The following is a 19,646-nucleotide window of genomic DNA, read 5'->3' on the forward strand; positions in this document are numbered from 1 at the left end:
GGAACGGAGGGTGGCAACATGAGAATGGGACTTCTCAGTGGTGGCTCCCCATTTATGGACTGTTTGTCTCCAGGAAGGCATGCCTGGGTCCCTCACTGCTTTTAGGCGTCAGGTGTATTTTTTTAATTTAATTTTTATATATATATATATATTTTTAGGGGCGGGGTTTGGGTTTGTTCTTTTATGTACAGTGGTCCCTTGGTTCTCAAACACCTTGGTACTCAAACAACTTGGATCCCAGACACTGCAAACCCGGAAGTAAGTGTTCTGGTTTGCAAACTTTTTTCGGAAGCCGAACGTGCTCCGTTTTGAGTGTTACGCTTCCGATTTGAGTGTTGTGCTGAGGTCTGTCTGTTTATGATATTCATTTTGCGTTTTTGTTTCTGCGGCTCTTTTTGTTTTGTTTTTGTGACTGTGTGGAACCCAGTTCAGCTACTGATTGATTAATTGTGTGACAGTAGTACATTGTTTATTGCTTTCATTTTATGGATCAATGGTCTCGTTAGTAAAATTCACGTTAAATTGCTGTTTTAGGGGTTGTTTTTAATCTGGAACGGATTAATCCATTTTGCATTCCTTTCTATGGGATAGAGCACCTTGGTTTTGGAACGCTTTGGTTTTGGAACAGACCTCCAGAATGGATTAAGTATGAGAACCACTGTATGTTACTGTTATTTTAGGTTGATTTTATTGCTGCTTTTATATTTGTTTATCACCTTTGCTTTTATAAATTGCTTCGAGTTCAATTTTTTTTTGGGGGGGGGGGACTAATGACAACAACGATGGTTTTATTACCTGCCCTTTGCCAGCAGGTCCCAGAGCTATTCAAAATTCAGAATGAAAAGCAGTTAAAACAGATTGCAGCCCCAGGAATAGGGTGGGCCCTGCAAACACACCTAGCTTTCAAAGCCTAGGGTAACACTGCAAATTTCCCCCCTTCCCAGAGACCTGCCAGAAGAGCCCACCCCGCTCTAGACAGTTGGACCGGGAGGGGAGTAATGCCCCCCCCCACCAAGACAGTGCTTGAGCCAGGTCCACTTCGCCCAGGTCTCAGAAAGGGGGAGGGAAAAGTTGGGGGGCACATACCGTATTTTTCGCTCTATAGGATGCACTTTTCCCCCTCCAAAAATGAAGGAAAGATGTGTGTGCGTCCTATGGAGCGAATGCAGGCTCCTTGGCTTCAGCGATAGCAACGCAAAGCCTCCGAAGCGCAGAGGGAGAGCTCCCCCCATGTTCTGGAGGTTTTGCGTTGCCTTCGCTGAAGCTGCCTAAAGCTCCAGTAGCGCAGGGAACGCCCGCTGCGCTCTGGGGGCTTCAGGCAGCTATCCACAAGCTTTCGGAGCGCAGCAAGAGTTCCCGCCGCACTCCAAAGGCTTGCGGATATCCGCCTGAAGCCTGGAGAGCGAGTGGGGTCGATGCACACCGATCCCTCTTGCTCTCCAGGCTTCGCTTCGCTGGAGAGGCGCTGCAGAGTTTTCCCTCTCTGCGCAGCGCCCCTTCAGCGAAGCGGGAGGAGAAATGGAAGGGGCTCCGTTTCTTCTACCGCTTCGTTGAAGGGGCACTGAGCAGAGAGGGGGAGAATCTTTTTTTCCTGTTCTCCCCCTCCTATGGTCCGGTGCGTCCTATAGAGCGAAAAATACGGTACAGTGGTGCCTCACAAGACGAAATTAATTCGTTCCGCGAGTCTCTTCGTCTCGCGGTTTTTCCGTCTTGCGAAGCACGCCTATTAGCGGATTAGCGCTATTAGTGGCTTAGCGGCTAAGCGGCTATTAGCGGCTTAGAAAAAGAGGGGGAAAAGGGGGAAAACTCACAAGAACTCGCAAGACGTTTTCGTCTTGCGAAGCAAGCCCATAGGGAAATTCGTCTTGCGAAGCACCTCAAAAGATGGAAAACTCTTTCGTCTAGCGAGTTTTTCGTCTTCGCGGGGCACCACTGTACTTGTGACAGGCCCCCGAGGAACGGCAAGAAAGAGGCAGCCTCGAGACGGCTCACTCACGTTTATGATGATGTTGAGGGAATGGTCGTTGGGGAGGAAAACACAAACGCTGCGTCGGTCCTGCATGACTCTGTTATTGTGGAAGTTCAATTTGTTCATCGTGTTCCGGGCCTTCCCCGTGGATGTCTGAGCGAGCCGCCTGGAGACTGCGCGGGAACCTCGGGGTCACGGCACACGGAGACCAGCAGCTCCACCTCCTCCTGCTCACCTGCGGCCAAGCAGCCTGGGCATCTGAGCATCTCTTCCCACGGGTACCATCACTGGAAAGGACGAGAAGCACACACAACTTCAGATGCTGCTGGCCACGAGAAGATGGGAGAAGAACTTCGCCATGGCCTACCCCCCAGTGTTGGACTACAACTCCCATCATCCCTGACCTTGTCCAACCACAGCTGAGAAACACTGCACCCAAACCAATAATTACAATTATTATTGTTTTAATCCCACCTTTAAAAGAAAAATATAGAACGCAGGAGGTGGCCTGCAACTAGGAATGGGAAGCCCTCTTAATTTCTGTTTCCCATTTCCCCAATCTTTAAGTTTGGTTCTCCACATTTACATATAAGTTTGAGATTCTCTGTTTCTTTTAAAATCCTCATGAAAATTCTTCAGCATTTCAACGTGACTGGTTGGAGGTTCGAATCCCGGCAACTGGGTGAACTCCCGTTGCTCGGTCCCTGCTCCCGCCAACCTAGCAGTTCAAAAGCACATCAAAGTGCAAGTAGATAAATAGGCACCGCTCCGGCGGGAAGGTAAACGGCATTTCCGTGCGCTGCTCTGGTTCGCCAGAAGCGGCTTAGTCATGCTGGTCACATGACCCGGAAGCTGTACGCCGGCTCCCTCGGCCAATAAAGAGAGATGAGCACCGCAACCCCAGAGTCGGCCATGACTGGACCTACTGGTCAGGGGTCCCTTTACCTTTACCTATCTCCCAATAGACACACTTTTGCAAAGCGCACTATCTCTAATGTCGTCCCTATTATTACTTATTACCTGCCCCTTGCCCTAAGGTACCAGGGCATATTACAAGAATAAAAACGCAACATTAAAAGCAGCCTGAAACAACTTGCAGTCGCAAAAATAAGGTGTATCCTAAAAACATACCCCTTCGTGTGCCAAACATTTGCCCCTGCTGTTTTTGATATATTCACCATACAGTGGTACCTCGGGTTACATATGCTTCAGGTTACAGACTCCGCTAACCCAGAAATAGTGCTTCAGGTTAAGAACTTTGCTTCAGGATGAGAACAGAAATCGTGCTCCGGCAGCACCACAGCAGCAGGAGGCCCCATTAGCTAAAGTGGTGCTTCAGGTTAAGAACAGTTTCAGGTTAAGAACGGACCTCCGGAACGAATTAAGTACTTAACCCAAGGTACCACTGTACAGTTCTTTCAGGTGAGGAAAAAACAAGGAAGCGCGTTTTCAATGTTATATTCGTCAATGTGAGCATTTTTTCAAAGGAACCTTTTAACCCATTCTACGCATTCCTCTCATCATTACTCGGCTGGAGGGCTGAGTAGCAAAATGCGCCAATGCATGAATTTTGAAAGATGGCTGTGTGTTTGGTTCATGTATCATCTCAGAAAGTGTGAATGGGGCAGAATTAGCTTCAAAGGAGAACAGGATCGAATTTCTGCCCCTGTCCTGACTCGCAACTCTTTTCTCCTCTAATGGTGGAGGAGTCGAGAACGACAAAAATTCCCTCAACTCAGGCACACCATCACTCAGAAGAAGGCGGCCTTCATGCCAGCGGATGGAACGAAGTTGTTACTTGCGTAAAATGTTTCTGAACTGCGATTCAGCCAAGGAATCCAGGCTGCCGGACGAAAGTACAAGAACCGTTCCCGCTGCACGCAAATGCAAGAGATGAGATCATTCCCTTTCTTTGGGACACACACACACACACACACACACAAAAGTGTGAACGAAAAAGCAGGCTAAAAACAGAGAAGCTAACGAAAGAGAAAAAAGAGGTTGCAACTATTAGTCTAAAATGCCCAGGGCAACAAGGAATAATAATAATAATAATAATAATAATAATAATAATAATAATAATATTATTCAGGCAGGAGTTCCCCTGCCACTCCTTACATGGAAATGACAAGTACCAAACACAAGACTTAGGGCCCTTGTATCTACGGGACCGCCTCTCCTGGTCTGCCCCGCAGAGGACCTTAAGTCCATGAATAACTATAGTTTAGAGGTCCCGGGCCCTAAGGAAGTCAGACTATCCTCCACCAGGGCCAGGGCCTTCTCAGTGATGGCTCCGACCTGGTGGAATGCTCTGTCCCAGGAGACCAGGGCCCTGCAGGATTTAACCTCCTTCCGTCGGGCCTGTAAGACAGAGCTATTCCGCCTGGCCTTTAATTTGACTTCAGCCTGATCTTTTATTTCCCTTCTCTTCCTTCCCCCTTTTATGAAGATCACCCGCTCTGAGACCCCACAGCTAATTCTCCCCTGGCCTCCTCGCTGGCCCAAGCAGGACCAATTCAGCCAGCTAGCCCTGGGGATTATCTGATTGATTTTTTATTTTTATTGTTATTCATATTTTTATACTGTCTTTTATGCTGCTTTTATAATTAAGTGTTTTAAATTTGTTGTTAGCCGCCCTGAGCCCGGTTTTTGAACCAGGAAGGGTGGGGTATAAATAAAATATTATTATTATTATTATTATTATTATTATTATTATTAAGACATTTTGCAAATGTTGCACCACTGAGCTCTACAGCCCTTCCTCGTTTTTCTTAAAGGCTTAAGCTGTTGCTCCTAGGTTCAAACTACATTCAGTCTGGCTTACTACAGTGGTGCCCCGCAAGACGAATGCCTCGCAAGACGAAAAACCCGCTAGACGAAAGGGTTTTCCGTTTTTCGAGGCACTTCGCAAGACGAATTTCCCTATGGGCTTGCTTTGCAAGACGAAAACGTCTTGCGAGTCTTGCGATTTTTTTCGCTTTTTTCTCCCTTTTTCTAAGCTGCTAAAAGTCACTAATAGGGTTGCTTCGCAAGACGAAAAAACCGCAAGACGAAGAGACTCGCGGAACGGATTCTTTTCGTCTTGCAAGGCACCACTGTATTCATTTGCCTAGGGACATATGTCTTGTGCAGAGTTGGACCACTGGTCTATGTAGGTCAGTATTTCCAACACTGACTGGCAGCGCCTCTCCAGGGTTTTGGACAAGCGCTACCTGGAGATGCCAGCGACTGCACCCGAGACTCATACATCCCTTGAAGGGTGCTGTGGCATATTTGCTTTCCTGGGAAAGAGCACATTTCGTCACCTTCGCTCCCATCTCCGAAAGCTGGCGCCGCAGTCCATTTGTGTGCCCTCAAAGTTGCTGTGAGGCCTTTTTGCCACTGGGTTCCCACCTCTGGAATTTGCAACAACCAATAACACTGTTTTAATTATCCTCTCCCCCTCGGCCACCAAAGAAAATGCTGCCACAAACGTGAACTAGCGCACCTTTTTATTAAGCGTACATTTCCCAGTTGGGTTAGTCAAGCCAGCGCCTCCTTTTCATTGAACAGAGGGGGCTCTGGATCTTTTTAATCAACTGGAAATTCATCTCCTGAAAGCCTGCAGGGCTTTCTTCCATGTGCTTTAAGCGGCTGTCCAAAGGTAAGCACATTTCTCATCTCTGAACGTTAAGAGCGTAAGGCGAGCCTTCCTGGATCAGGACCATCCTGTTCTCACAGTGGCCACCCAGGAGCCCGTGGGAAACCAGGGAGCAGGATTCGAACACAAGAGCAACTCTCCCCTCCTGTGGTTAATAATAATAATAATAATAATAATAATTTATTATTTATATCCCACTCATCTGGCTGGGCTTCCCCAGCCACTCTGGGCAGCTTTCAACAAAATATTAAAACACCGTAATACATCAAACATTAAAAGCTTCCCTAAACAGGGCTGCCTTCAGACGTCTTCTAAAAGTCTGGTAGTTGTTTATCTCTTTGACATCTGGTGGGAGGGCATTCCACAGGGCGGGTGCCACCACCGAGAAGGCCCTCTGCCTGGTTCCCTGTAACCTCACTTCTCGCAGGGAGGGAACCAGCAGAAGGCCCTCGGTGCTGGACCTCAGTGTCCGGGCAGAACGATGGGGGTGGAGACGCTCCTTCAGATATACAGGACCAAGGCCTTTTAGGGCTTTAAAAGTCAGCACCAACACTTTGAATTGTGCTCCGAAATGTACTGGGAGGCAGTGTAGGTCTTTCAAGACCGGTGTTATGTGGTCTCGGTGGCCACTCCCAGTCACCAGTCTAGCTGCCACATTCTGGATTAGTTGTAGTTTCCAGGTCACCTTCAAAGGTAGCCCCATGTAGAGCGCATTGCAGTAGTCCAAGTGAGAGATAACCAGAGCATGCGCCACTCTGGCGAGACAGTCAGCGGGCAGGGAGGGTCTCAGCCTGCGTACCAGATGGAACTGGTAAACAGCTGCCCTGGAAAACAGAACTGACCTGCACTTCCAAGGACAGCTGTGAGTCCAAAATGACTCCCAGGCTGCGCACCTGGTCCTTTGGGGGCACAGTTGCCCCATCCAGGACCAGGGAGTCCTCCATACCAGCCCGCCCTCTGTCCCCCCAAAACAGTACTTCTGTCTTGTCAGGATTCAACCTCAACCTGTTAGCCACCATCCATCCTCCAACCGCCTCCAGACACTCACCCAGGACCTTCACTGCCTTCACTGGTTCTGATTTGAAAGAGAGGTAGAGCTGGGTATGATCCGCATATTGATGGAGACCCAGCCCAAACCCCCAGTTGCTGGCTTACAGCAACTGGGATTCAGAAACATCGCTGCCCTAAGCTCCTCCATGAATTTGTCCAATCTCCTTTTAAAGCCATGCTGTGGGAGGGAGTTCCATAGATTAACCACACACTGTGTATAAAAGTACCATATTGCCCCCATATTGCATTCGAATATAAGCAGCACCTTTAAAGTTCGGGGGGGGAGAGAGAAAAAAAAGACAAGACCCAAATATAAGCCACTCCCTTAAAATTCCACAGGCACTCACACCCATTCCGTTTTACTGTATGTCTGTTTCAGCAGCGATACCGTAAAAGCCAATTTTTGTAAGGTCGCAAGTTTAAGCCACACTTTTAACTTTTCACGGTCGGAATTTGGAAGGGGGAAAAAAGTGCAGCTCATATTCAGGCCAATACGGTATTTTCTTTTATCTGTCGTGTTTCACACACAGTGCCCTGCCATGGGCAAAAATAGTGATTTCCTTAACAGGAAGGCTCTAACCATCTGAAACAGAGAGGGGAGAAGGAATGATGGAGAGAGGGAACAATACGGGAAAAAGCAATTGACCGGTACTTATTTTATTTCATAAAAATTATACACCTCTTGTTTGCAAAAAACAAAAGAAAAACCTCAAAGCGGTTTACTAAAGATAAAACAGTAGAATCAAGAAAAAAATCACAGCCATACTCTTAAAAGATACAAAAGTTAAATCCTAGGCTCTGTGGTTTAACCCACAGAGCCACCCGCATCCCTGGTCTCTAAGGTGCTGCTGGACAATTTTTAATTTTAAAAAAATATATCTTACTCGGCTAAGAGTGATCACCAAAGGAAAAGAAGAAGACGTAGTTTTCCCTGTTCTGTTTTATCCCCAGAACAACCCTGTGAGGTGGGTTGTTCCCCACCTTGGCAGAAAGCAGGAATTATCAGACACAGGACCCCAAGGAAAAGGCAGCTGCAGACCAAGTCTCAAACCACGGCGGCTGCACAGATTTTATTCCATCCACATTTCTCTCTCGGCCTGTGTGCCACACTGTGCATCTCTGCGATGGGCGACATATCGAGATATCGTCTAAAACCAGTTAGCAGTCCATGTCTTGATATCGGTTTCGCAATTTTTGACCTGGCAATATGGCGCAAATATAGCAAAAATCACAATGTGGGTGAAACCGTGAAGCCATCCAAAACCTCCATCCTTATTTCAGACATCAGGACATATTGTTATATCACAATGTTTAGCTGGTGATATATCGCGATGCCGAAAACCAGATATTCGCCTAGCCCTAGTGATGACAAACACCAAAGCTGTCAACTCGCCATCAAGCAGCTTGTGTTTTTCTTTCCAGGAGCGTGGAATTCAATCCCGAAACAGAGCTTGAGAGGACTTCTGACTAACATTGCTATGTCTCAGCCAACGTCACTTCATCTGTGTCTCGGTCTATTTTAAGCTATTCTTGCACCTATTAAAGGCCAGGCAAAGCTTTCCCAAAAACTTTCTCCATCTCTTGGTGTTTTACAACCCTTTACCTGGCGCTCTCAAGGCCCAATTTTAAAACCTTCAGCTTTAGGTAAAGGTAAAGGGACCCCTGACCATTAGGTCCAGTCGTGGCCGACTCTGGGGTTGTGGCGTTCATCTCGCTTTATTGGCCGAGGGAGCCGGCGTACAGCTTCCGGGTCATGTGGCCAGCAGGAACTAGCCACCTCTGGCAAACCAGAGCAGTGCATGGAAATGCCGTTTACCTTCCCGCCGGAGCGGTACCTATTGATCTACTTGCACTTTGACGTGCTTTCGAACTGCTAGGTTGGCAGGAGCCGGGACCGAGCAACGGGAGCTCACCCCTTTGCGGGGATTCAAACCGCCAACCTTCTGATTGGCAAGTCCTAGGCTCTGTGGTTTAACCCACAGCGCCACCCGCGTCCCCCCACCTTCAGCTTTATGGGAGGCAAAACATTTCACCGATCTGTGTTTTGCAATCACTTAATCACCCAAAAGCTCCTGCTAGGGAGGACCCAAAGCCTCGTTGAATACAAGGAAGTTCAGGTTTTCTTGCCAGCGTGAGCCCAAGATGTTTGGGTACCTGAGGCAAGCCACAAAATGCCACCTCGCTTCCCGCCACAGAAGGAGGGCCAAGTGAAGATCCACACAACAGGAACAAGGAGGGAACGAAGATCTACCTGGAATCTGCTGCCCCTGTGGATTCTGCCGCCCGAGATGGTCGTCTCCCCTTGCCTCATGGGAGGGCTGGCCCTGTTTCTTGCTCACAAACGCACACAGACATACAGGCTCTCTGAATGTCCTTTGTATAAGCATAATTATTTGTGTTCGGTTACACACTACCAACACACGCTGAATTCGACCCCAATAAAGGGCCAGCCAAACTTTTTGAGCCAAAACGCTACTGATGGCTACTAGCCACAATGGCTACGGCTCTACCTCCACAGCCAGAGGCAGAAGTGGTTCTGAATCCTAGTTTCCCACTGTGGAAACAAGATATTGGACTAGATGGGCCATTGGCCTGATCCAGTAGGCTCTTGTTCTGCAGTTTAAATTATTTATTTTAATAGCCAAATGTGGTTGAAATGAAGTATTTTCCTGGGGTGGGGGGGGGTGAGGAAATATTATCTATACGTAGGCAGCATCTGTCTTACTCATGAGTAGCCCCATTGAAATCCATGGACATGGATAGCTAAAGTCTACATAACCCATTGCACCTAGTGCAGTTTTCAACGTGATATTCATATCAAAATCAAAGCTTTACTTGAACTTTTTTTTTTTGGTGGAAAACTCATAAATATTTTAAGATGTAGAAACTCAAAACATTCCCCTTACATTATTTAAATTTTAAGGGGGGGGGATGAAGGCACCAAAAAAACTGGTAGCATACTAATTTTAGCATGCTTGAACAGCTGTCCACATCAATATCTTAGGGGCAGACATCCTAGCTATAGCTAGCTGGGAAAAGAAGCTTTGATTTTAGATTTAGTTAGATTGGATTGGATTGGATTGGATCCACTCCAGTTAGCCAATTCAACTTGTAATTTTCTTGTTCAAATTTGTAGTTAAGCGATTTACAATAAAATCAAAATTCACTACCCAAATCTTTTAAATAACTGACTGTGATTTTATTAGTAACCACCAGTAATTTATCTACTTCTGGTTGTTTCTACAGTTTCCATAGCTTGGAGTGTCCAGCAGTCAGCTGTTGCTGGGACGAGCTGCATTCATAAGGGCTAGCAACTTGGAACATTTTTAAAGCAAGCAGAGCAGAAATTCTCAGGATGCCAATGTCAATTGTTCAGTATTGGATTACAGGCAACTGGAACCTCTAATTAAAACCAGAGCAAGATGGTTTGAGCATATTCTTCTTCTTCTTCTTTGGCGATCACTTGTAGCAGAGTAAGATTTTCTTCCATAAACACGGTTTTAACAATGAGTCCGTAATCATTCTCAATCCTGGTCCGACTGCACTGGCTACCAATTAGTTTCCAGGCCCAATTCAAAGTGCTGGTTTTGACCTATAAAGCCTTAAACGGCTCAGGACCACAATACCTCAAGGACTGCCTCTTCCCATATGAACCTGCCCGGACCCTGAGATCCTCTTCCAAGGGCCTTATTCGTGTGCCGCCTCCTCTAGAGGTCCAGAGATGGCAACACGAGAACGGGGCCTTCTCTGAAGTGGCTCCCCGTCTGTGGAATGCTTTCGCCAGAATGTGGCTCTTTGGGGGTTTTCGATTGGGTTTTTGTTTGTTTTCTTTTTTTACATGCTGTGGTCTTGTTTGTGAACCACCCTGAGACCTCCAGGTATGTGTTCTGCCTCCACAATCAGAAGCAGTGATGCTTCTGAACAGCAGAGGATTGCTCTTCTGTAAGACCAGCCAAGGAGGTGAAGGGCAGGAAGGTGTATAAATTGAAATAATAATAATAGTAATAGTAATAATAATAATAGTAGTAGTAGTAATAATAATAATAATAATAATAATTCACATCTACGGGACCGCTTCTCCTGGTCGCCCGATGGAGGACCTTAAGGTCCACAAATGACAACATTTTGGAGGTCCCAAGTTTCAAGGTGGTTAGATTGGTCTCAACTAGGGCCAGGGCCTTTTCAGTACTGGCCCCGACTTGGTGGAACACTCTGTCACAAGAGACCAGGGCCCTGCGGGACTTGACATCTTTCTGCAGGGCCTGCAAGACAGAGCTGTTCCGCCTGACCTTTGGTTTGGACTCAGTCTGAGCTACTACTAAAATGAGGCTGCATTTCAAATTGCATTTTAACCTGTATTTTAAATTGGTTCCACACACCCCTATTATGTTTTTATTGTACCGTAATTTTACTGGTGATAGCCACCCTGGGCTCAGCTCTGGCCGGGGAGGGCGGGGTATAAATAAAATTTATTATTATTAATCTGAGGATCTTGATCTGCTTTACTTAGCACTGATTCAGGACAGAGGATCCCTTCCCCACCATCTCTGCTTAAACCTCTCATGGCACTGGGATACAGATATAAATATTACAGCTGCTCAGGGACTAAAAGAACGTCAGGCCGGACAAGAGAGATCCGACTCCATGGATGGAGGCAAAGCAGTGTTTCGTCAATCCCACACGAAGGAGGCAGCAGGAGAACAGAAGGAGATTCATCCTTTCAGAAGCAGCCCTGAAGGCAGAACTGATCCTTCTGACCTGCACCACACAGCCAAGCAGCTCTGCGGGTCAACGCCTGAGAAAGCTGTTCTGTTTTGTAACACCTGCACAGCATCCCCACAAAAGGCCTTCTGCTTGCAGAGCACGTGTCCAGTGTTAGAAACTTGGATATATAAGTTAATAGCCAAGTGGCACCTTAAACATGGGTTACAGTCAGGGTGGATTTGATTTAGATCAAATCGATTTAAATCACGACCAGTGGTCAGTAAGACTTGATTTAAAACACGTCAGCAAGACCTGATTTACCGTGTTTTTCGCTCCATAAGACGCACCTGACCATAAGACGCACCCAGTTTTTAGCATAACTAAGATATGCAGATGACACAACCTTGATGGCAGAAAGTGAGGAGGAATTAAAGAACCTTTTAATGAGGGTGAAAGAGGAGAGCGCAAAATATGGTCTGAAGCTCAACATCAAAAAAACGAAGATCATGGCCACTGGGCCCATCACCTCCTGGCAAATAGGAAGAAATGATCACTGCAGATGGTGACAGCAGCCGCGAAATTAAAAGACGCCTGCTTCTTGGGAGAAAAGCAATGACAAACCTAGACAGCATCTTAAAAAGTAAAGACATCACCTTGCCAACAAAGGTCCGTATAGTAAAAGCTATGGTTTTCCCAGTCGTGATGTATGGAAGTCAGAGCTGGACCATAAAGAAGGCCGATTGCCGAAGAATTGATGCTTTTGAATTATGGCGCTGGAGGAGACTCTTGAGAGTCCCATGGACTGCAAGAAGATCCAACCTCTCCATTCTGAAGGAAATCAGCCCTGAGTGCTCATTGGAAGGACAGATCCTGAAGCTGAGGCTCCAAGACTTTGGCCACCTCATGAGAAGAGAAGACTCCCTGGAAAAGACCCTGATGTTGGGAAAGATGGAGGGCACAAGGAGAAGGGGACGACAGAGGACGAGATGGTGGGACAGTGTTCTCAAAGCTACCAGCATGAGTTTGACCAAACTGCGGGAGGCAGTGGAAGACAGGAGTGCCTGGCGTGCTGTGGTCCAGGGGGTCACCAAGAGTCGGACACTATTAAACGACTAAAGAACAACAACAACAACAACAACAAGAAAGAACACCAGAAGCACCTGCTGGCTCAAGACAATAGCCCATCTAGTCCAGCCTCCTGTTCTCCCAGTGACTGAGCAAATGCCCGGGGGACACATAGAAGCTGAACCCGAGCACAAGAACAATTCTTCCTTCCTGCGGTTTCCAACAACTGGCATTCAGGAGCATCGCCATCTCTAACCAGGGAAGCCTTGGCTTCCGTCTGTCTCGGGAGACAATGGAGGAGTGCGCCTTCATTTGGGTTGAGGCCCAAATGCTGGGAGGTTACAGCGCCTGCTGTGGCTGTAGAGTCCGATACGGGAGAGACATGTTTCGTTGCAGCCAGGGCAGAGGAAGGCTGCAAACACACTCCATCTGGTCACCATCGTGGATGCACAATCTGTCTCCTTTAGTCTGCAAGGGATTCCCGCACGGCGGAGTTGATGTTGCCAGCCTTCTTGTCACTCTTGCAGACGTCTTTGTAACACGGATGCCTAAAGCCCCACAGAGCATGCCCTAGGGACGCAGCCATTTCCCATTCCATTCTAAGCACAGCCATCACAGGTAGTAGCCATCGACAGCCTTTTATTCCTTGGATTTCTCCCATCTTCTTTTAAAGCCATCCAAGTTAACTCGCTGGCAGAGTCTTCTTCTTTGGCGACCCCTCGTAGCTGAGTAAGACTGTCTTCCATAAACACGGTTTTAACAACGAGTCTGTAAGTGACTGTGGAGGCCAATTCTGGACCCACACATCCTTCCACAGTGGGGACATTGGTTTCTGGGCAGGAGTTGATCATTGTGTGGATTTGCCAAGCATGCCTTCCTCCTAGCACGTTTCTCCCTTGTATCCTGAGTTCGAGTGTCTTCAAAGCCCATGACACCTTTGGTCAAGGCTGTTTTCCAACTGGAGCGCTCGCAGACAAGTGTTTCCCAATTGTCAGTGTTTATACTACATTTTTAAAGATTTGCCTTGAGATAATCTTTAAACCTCTTTTGTTGACCACCAGCATTACGCTTTCCATTTTTAAATTCGGAATTGAGTACAGTCATACCTTGGGTTGAAGTAGCTTTGGGATGAATATTTTCGGGTTGCGCTCCACAGCAACCTGGAAGTAATGGAGCGTGTTACTTCTGGGTTTCGCCGCTCGTGCATGCGCACACGCTCAAAATGACATCACGCGTGTGCGCAGAAGCAGCAAAACGTGACCCATGCACGTGCAGACGCGTCTTACGTTTACTTCAGGATGTGAATGGGGCTCCGGAACGGATCCCGTTCATATCCAGAGGTACCACTGTAGTTGCTTTGGAAGACGATAATCAGGCATCTGCACAAAGTCACCAGTCCAACGAAGATGATGTTGAAGAATCTTTGCTTTGACACTGGCGATCTTTGCTTCTTCCAGTACACCAACATTAGTTCGCCTGTCTTCCCAAGTGATGTGCAAACTTTTTCAGAGACACCATTGATGGAATCTTTCGAGGAGCTGGAGATGGCGTTCATAAGTGGTCCGTGTTTCACAAGTGTATGGTAAGGTTGGTAGTACAATAGCTTTGTAAACAAGCGTTTGGGTTTCCCTGCGAATGTCCCGGTCCTCAAACACTCTGCACCCTGGAGCAGACAGTGTTCAGCCAGCTAACCACAGCACCCTGACCTGCACAAAGGCAGCATCGCACATTAGAGCAAAGCTATGCAGTTCCTCCTTTCAATATGTGTTAGCGCAGGAGAGGAGAGAGGAGTTGGGGAATGGGGGGGGGGAGAGAAGAGAGCTGCCACCATCTCCTGCCAAATACCTGCAGTTGTAGCACCTCAGGCTGCGTCCCTGTCATGTCTGATCAGCTTACGCCAGCCTTCAATTTGGGCAGGTTAAAAATAGAGGCAGAAGTTGCAGAAGAGGCAGGTGAGAGACGGGAGGTGTCTCAGGCAACAGAGGAGGAGGAGGAGGCGGCACCGCTGCTTCTGCATTCGAAGCCAGCGGAAAACCCAGCGCCGGGGCCAAAAACTACCCAGCGGGTTTGCGGACACCGAATCTTAGAACTGTTGAGTTGGAAGGGACCCCAAGGTCATCTGGTCCACCCCCTGCAATGCAGGAATCACAGATGAAGAATCCCTTTGACCTGTTTAGAAACCTCCAAGGAAGAAGACTCCTCTGTGTTCCGAAGGAGTTCGTTCATGGTGTGTGTGTGGGGGGGGGGGATAGAGAGAGAGAGAGAACAGGAAGCTGGAATCACAATGGACAGTCATATTCATAATTATTCAGAATAGGCCCCTTGCAATTAATGGACATGACTAACTTAGGTGGAAGGACAGATCCTGAAGCTGAGGCTCCAAGACTTTGGCCACCTCATGAGCAGAGAAGACTCCCTGGAAAAGACCCTGATGTTGGGAAAGATGGAGGGCCCAAGGAGAAGGGGACGACAGAGGACGAGATGGTGGGACAGTGTTCTCGAAGCTACCAGCATGAGTTTGACCAAACTGCGGGAGGCAGTGAAAGACAGGAGTGCCTGGCGTGCTCTGGTCCAGGGGGTCACGAAGAGGAGGACACGACTAAATGACTAAACAACAACAAACAACTTAGGTTCATTCATTTCAGTGAGGCTACTCTAAGCAGAACTTATTTTGAAGACCTTTCCTAATGACATGAAATCCTATTTAGTTTGCAGTGCAAGACCTTTGACTTTTAAAAAATCTTATTTTGTGGCAAACTGCTGAGGGCAGTGTATAGGGTCCCATCCCCTTCACCCTCACAACACTCTCGTGTAGTTTTGGCTGAGAGGGACTGGCTGTTCTGAGGTTCTTGGGGTTGAGAAATAAAATGGACTATCCTGTATAAGAGCAGCTGACCAGAAAACTGAACAAAAGCACTCCATGCTGCAACATTTTGCTGCAGACCCCACTACCTAAGTACACATAAATGTATGCTGGCGTATGGACAATGGGCAGTGTGCAATTACATAGGTGTGCTAGTGCAAGGATCAGTGCTCGTGCAATGAGGTCCACCCGCCCCCCCCCCGTCTGTCCCCAGATCTGCTCCGGAGGGTTGGATGAACCCCCAGAACAGATTTAGGGGGCATGTTGGAGGAGGAAAAGGGGAGAACACTACATTGCACCAGGAAGATTTCTTGCACTGGTGGGACATTCACCTTAGCGCTATGCTGCACACAACCCACTAAATTTGGGGGTATTCCAGATGTTGCAGTTTTGGGGGCCATCAGTGAGCCTTCACAGTGGGCTGTTCGCCACCAGGTTCTTATTTCGCCACAAGGATTCCAGTCCTTGAGACTATTTGTCACATATAAGGTAAAGGGACCCCTGACCGTTAGGTCCAGTCGTGGCCGACTCTGGGGTTGCGGCGCTCATCTCGCTTTATTGGCCGAGGGAGCCGGCGTACAGCTTCCGGGTCATGTGGCCAGCATGACTAAGCCGCTTCTGGCGAACCAGAGCAGCGCACGGAAACGCCGCTTACCTTCCCATCGGAGTGGTACCTATTGATCTACTTGCACTGTGTTGCTTTCGAACTGCTAGGTTGGCAGGAGCTGGGACCGAGCAACGGGAGCTCACCCCATCACGGGGATTCGAACCACCGGACCTTCTGATCAGCAAGTCCTAGGCTCTGTGGTTTAACCCACAGCGCCACCCATGCCTCTTTGTCACATATACCCCTCCAAAAATGTGGATTGTAAGCTCCTGCGGGCAGGGACTGGCATTTCCCCAAGACAAAAGGCTATAGGGCAGTGGCAGAGCATCTGCTTTGCAGGCATTAGGACTCGGGTTCAAATCCTGGCGTTGCCAGGTAGTGTCCTGCCTGAAACATTGGCGATCCACTGCCAGTCAGTGTAGGCTATATTGGACTAGATGGGACAACCGTCTGACTCAATACAAGGCAGCTTCCTGCGTTCCCTCCAGGACAGGTTAACTGTTGCTATAGGCAGTGGCGTAGCGTGGGGGGTGCAGGGGGGGCCAGCCGCACCGGGCGCAACATTGGGGGGGGCGCGCTCGCACTCGCAGCTCTCTGCCCCTACCTGGCTCACTCACTCTCTCTCACTGCTGTGCTGGCTGTGCAAATCCGATCCGAGCCGCCGGGTCGCCGCCCACTGTGGAGGGGAAGGGTGCCAGGCGTGCGGGTTAGGGGGCGCAAATTACTTGCCTTGCCCCAGGTGCTGACAACCCACGCTACGCCACTGGCTATAGGGTTCGTTCCAAAATGCGCAGCCTCTCTTCAGCTAACAAGCGAAACAGCTCTGTGCTTAAAACAGTAGCGTATCTAAACCTTGTGTCGTTACAGAGATGCGTGAGCTACCCAGTGCTTGCGAGAGATTAACTGGGACTGCAGCTTCCTTCGGGGAACCTGCATCTCTCATGATCCCCAATCCCTCGGAGGGAGAGCCAGAGGAGGGAAGGGGAAATAATGATTATTATTATTATTATTATTATTATTATTATTATTATTATTTACACCCCGCCCTTCCCAGTTCAAAAACTGGGCTCAGTGCAGCTAACATCAAATTTAAAACACTTTAAAACACTTAATTATAAAGACAGCATAAAATACAGTGTAAAAACATGAATGACAATAAAATTCAAAAATCAATTAGATAATCCCCAGGGCTGGCTGGCTGAATTGGTCCTACTTGGGCCAGCAAGGAGTCCAGGGGAGAATTAGCTGTGAGGTCTCAGAGCGGGTGATCTTCATAAAAGGGGAGGGGGAGAAAGGGGAAATAAAAGATCAGGCTGAAGTCAAATTAAAGGCCAGGCGGAATAGCTATGTCTTGCAAGCCCAATGGAAGGAGGTTAAATCCTGCAGGGCCCTGGTCTCCTGGGACAGAGCATTCCACCAGGTCGGAGCCATCACTGAGAAGGCCCTGGCCCTGGTGGAGGATAGTCTGACTTCCTTAGGGCCCGGGACCTCTAAACTATGCTTATTCATGGACCTTAAGGTCCTCTGCGGGGCAGACCAGGAGAGGCGGTCCCGTGGATACGAGGACCCTAAGCCACAAATAAAAAAATCCTCCTGCCCTTCACCCCTTTGGTTGCTCTTGCACAAGAGCAACTCTCCCCTTCGTGGGTTTTTCCAGCAACTGGTGTTCAGAAGAATCACTACTTCCGATTGTGGAGGCAGAACACAGCCATCCTGGGCTGGTAGCCCCTCTCTCCTCCTCCATGAATTTGCCGGGTCATCTTTTAAAGGCATCCAGATTGCTGGTCATCCCTGCCTCATGTGGCAGGGTACAAATTATTATTATTATTATTATTATTATTATTATTATTATTATGCTCAAGCCCTCTCCTGCAGGAGAGGAAACATCTGTACAAGAATTTGTGGGTTATTCATGCATCGAAAAGGGGATCTAAGAATAGATGATGATGATGATGATGATGAAGAGTTTGGATTTGATATCCCGCTTTATCACTACCCGAAGGAGTCTCAAAGCGGCTAACATTCTCCTTTCCCTTTCTCCCCCACAACAAACACTCTGTGAGATGAGTGAGGCTGAGAGACTTCAGAAAAGTGTGACTGGCCCAAGGTCACCCAGCAGCTGCATGTGGAAGAGCGGGGAAGCGAACGTGGTTCACCAGATTACGAATCTACCGCTCTTAACCACTACACCACACTGGCCCTTATCAAGTGACGCGACTGGGTACGTGAACTGTGGCCGACACACGAAACCTGCCTCCCTTAGTTTTCCTTTGGTCTTCCTGGACCCAAAAAGGAAGTTTAGAGCTAAAGAACTTCACCCCCAACACACACACACACACACACCACACTGCCTTTTGGGCTCTTCTGTAAAAAGTCGACAGCCGAGGTGAACAGTCGCATGCCACAAAAAACCTACGCAGGGGATCAACTCTTTTTCAAAATGGATCTTGTAAACAGAGGCCTGCCCGTTTAAGCAAGCAGGATAAGTTGTGTCATTTGATGCATTGCTAGCAATGCGTACCCAAGAGATTGGGGGGGGGGGGGAGAAAGAGAGGAAAAGTGCTGGAGTCAGGGAAAATTCCTTTTCAACCATCTGCTTCTCATTTCCACAAAGAAATCTTTGATTCCTTCATACAGAGAGCAGCCAAGATCTCTCCCTTAAATGCTGTGGCTAAATACTCAGAAGCAACTTCCATGCAAAAAACAGAAAAAAAGAGAGACGGTTCCTATTATGGGGCAGTCAAGGGAGAAACCTGTTCTTCAGTCCATCCGGGATGTTTCTCCTGCGTCCGAGAAGGGATGCTGCTTTTGCTGAACTGACCTGGGAACGGCCAAAATTAGACACGGAACTGGTAATCTGGGGGCTCGGTTTGGGGCCCCAGAGGGCCTTTGGTCCCCTGAGCAAGTGAGGATAAATAGCAAAGGGATGGCAGCTCTCTCAAACCCCCAAATACAGTGGTACCCCTGGTTGCGAACGGGATCCGTTCCAAAGGCCCATTCGCAACATGAAAAGAGCGCAACCCGCAGCGGCGCGGGTTGCGATTCACCACTTCTGCGCATGTGCGTGACGTCATTTTGTGCTTCTGCGCATGCGGCGAAACCCGGAAGTAACCCTTTCCTTTTTTTAAATAATTTTTTTATTAAATTTTCTTTTACAAATTAGTCAACACAACCATATTCACAAATTTCCAATTTTTGAACTTCCACCAGCTCCTCCATCAATCATCCATATTTTCTATTTGTTACGCAATTTCAATATCTTATATTGCCAGTTAATAATATCCTTTTGTCTCTCTTTCTTTTTACAATACACCTTTAACATCACAAAGCCTCTTTAAAACCGACTAGCGTTGTCTGTTCATCACATATGTTTTCCAGATAATTCGTAAACTTTCCCCAGTCCTCGATGAACTTGTGATCCTTTTGGTATCTAATTTTCCCAGTCATTTTATCCAGTTCTGCATAATCCATAAGTTTCATTCTCCACTCTTCCAGAGTCGGTAGTTCCTCTTGTTTCCATTTTTGGGCCATTAATATTCTTGCCGCTGTTACTGCATATTGGAAAAGTCGGAAGTAACCCTTTCCGGTACTTCCTGGTCGCAACCTGAAAGAACGTAACCTGAGGTATGACTGTAAACAGAGCCTTGCTCTCCTTCATTTCATTTTTTGCTCCCATCCGTGTCTCGGTCCGCAAAGAGGACCAGATTCTTAGTGTGCCTCATAAGCTCCCTGCTGAAGCCACCTCTTC

General features: G+C 47.8%; 1 protein-coding gene across 3 annotated transcripts in view; it reads right to left on the reverse strand.

Moving 5' to 3' along the window:
* The window catches only part of FRMD6 (FERM domain containing 6), a 154,091-nt gene that overhangs the window by 29,636 nt on the left and 104,809 nt on the right, over positions 1 to 19,646 (reverse strand). For all 3 annotated transcript variants that reach the window (XM_081861445.1, XM_081861444.1, XM_081861446.1), the window contains one exon: positions 1,997 to 2,256. In XM_081861445.1, the coding sequence (XP_081717571.1) occupies positions 1,997 to 2,095 (99 nt within the window). In that variant the 5' untranslated portion in view covers positions 2,096 to 2,256. The remainder of the gene's footprint in view (positions 1 to 1,996; positions 2,257 to 19,646) is intronic.

The sequence above is a fragment of the Podarcis erhardii genome, assembly GCF_964252035.2.
Source record: "Podarcis erhardii genome assembly, chromosome: 1".
NCBI classification, from domain to species: Eukaryota; Metazoa; Chordata; class Lepidosauria; order Squamata; family Lacertidae; genus Podarcis; species Podarcis erhardii.